The 1,055-nt window shown below is 42.7% G+C and overlaps 1 protein-coding gene across 1 annotated transcript; it reads right to left on the bottom strand.

Annotated features, from left to right (window-relative positions):
* Positions 1–336: 336 nt before the first annotated feature.
* LOC111140532 (olfactory receptor 18-like) lies at positions 337–1,051 on the bottom strand (the record flags this gene model as incomplete). Its single annotated transcript, XM_022492758.1, is given in 2 exon segments — positions 337–1,011; positions 1,013–1,051. Coding segments are annotated over 2 exon segments (714 nt in total), but the record flags the coding sequence as incomplete, so codon positions are not given.
* Positions 1,052–1,055: the final 4 nt, after the last annotated feature.

The raw sequence follows: 1,055 nt of genomic DNA, 5'->3' as shown, positions 1-1,055 counted from the left end.
TTTCATTTGTTTGATGGCTGAGTAGTATTCCAGAGAATATATTTTAAAAGACAGTTTGATTTTCTACAGGATACCTGGGTCATAGGTTACAAATACAGAAGATTCCACAGGTTTAGTAAGATTCAATTGTGCAGTGATTTTGCCATACATAGAGTCCCAGAATATTCCCTTAATTCCATCAAAGATGTGCCAAGATGAGCAATACTCAGGTATGACAAATCAGGAGGGATGGGAACCATGAGCTACCAAAATTATAAGGCCAAAGAGGAAGCTTGACAATTCCATGTTTGGTTTTGCAATCATTTATAATTAACAGACAAAAAAAGAAGTCGAAGACTAGACTGTTCTGTTGAGGAGTCTCTGCAAAGCCCTCTTGACGTCCCCATTCCGCAAGCTGTAGATGAAGGGATTCAGCATAGGAACAACCAAAGCATACATTACTGAGGTCACTGCACCCTTCCTGGGAGAATGTGAGACAGCTGAACTGAGGTACACACCAAGGCCTGTTCCATAAAATAAGCAAACAACCGACAGGTGAGAGCCACAAGTGGAGAAGGCTTTGTTCTTCCCACCTGTGGATGGGACTCTCAGAATGGAAGAAACAATTCGTGTATAAGAACAAAAGATCCCTGAGAGGGGAATACCACCAAAGATGGCACCTATAAAATAAATTATTATGGTGTTGATGGAGGTATCAGAGCAGGCAAGGTGGAAGAGTTGAGGTGCATCACAAAAGAAATGATGAATTTCCACATTTGTGCAAAAGGTAAGCTGGGACACCATCAAACAATGAATCTGAGATTCCAAAAGGCTGATGAAAAATGACATCAGGACCAACAGGCCACAGAGGCATGGGCTCATAATGACTGAATAGTTCAGGGGGTGACAAATGGCCACAAACCGGTCATAGGCCATCACAGCCAGGAGCAGATTGTCCAAACACCCAAACAGGAAAAAAAAGGACACCTGCGTTAGGCAGCCTGCATAGGTGATAGACTTGCTGTGTGTTTTGAATGTTCACCAGCATCTTGGGGATTGTTGTGGTGCTGAAACCA

This window comes from Enhydra lutris, unplaced genomic scaffold, assembly GCF_002288905.1.
Source record: "Enhydra lutris kenyoni isolate GAN:26980312 unplaced genomic scaffold, ASM228890v2 scaffoldscaffold2702, whole genome shotgun sequence".
In the NCBI taxonomy this organism is placed as follows: Eukaryota; Metazoa; Chordata; class Mammalia; order Carnivora; family Mustelidae; genus Enhydra; species Enhydra lutris.
The sequence above is the reverse complement of the archived record's forward strand: the minus strand, read 5'-3'. Positions and strand labels throughout refer to the sequence as shown.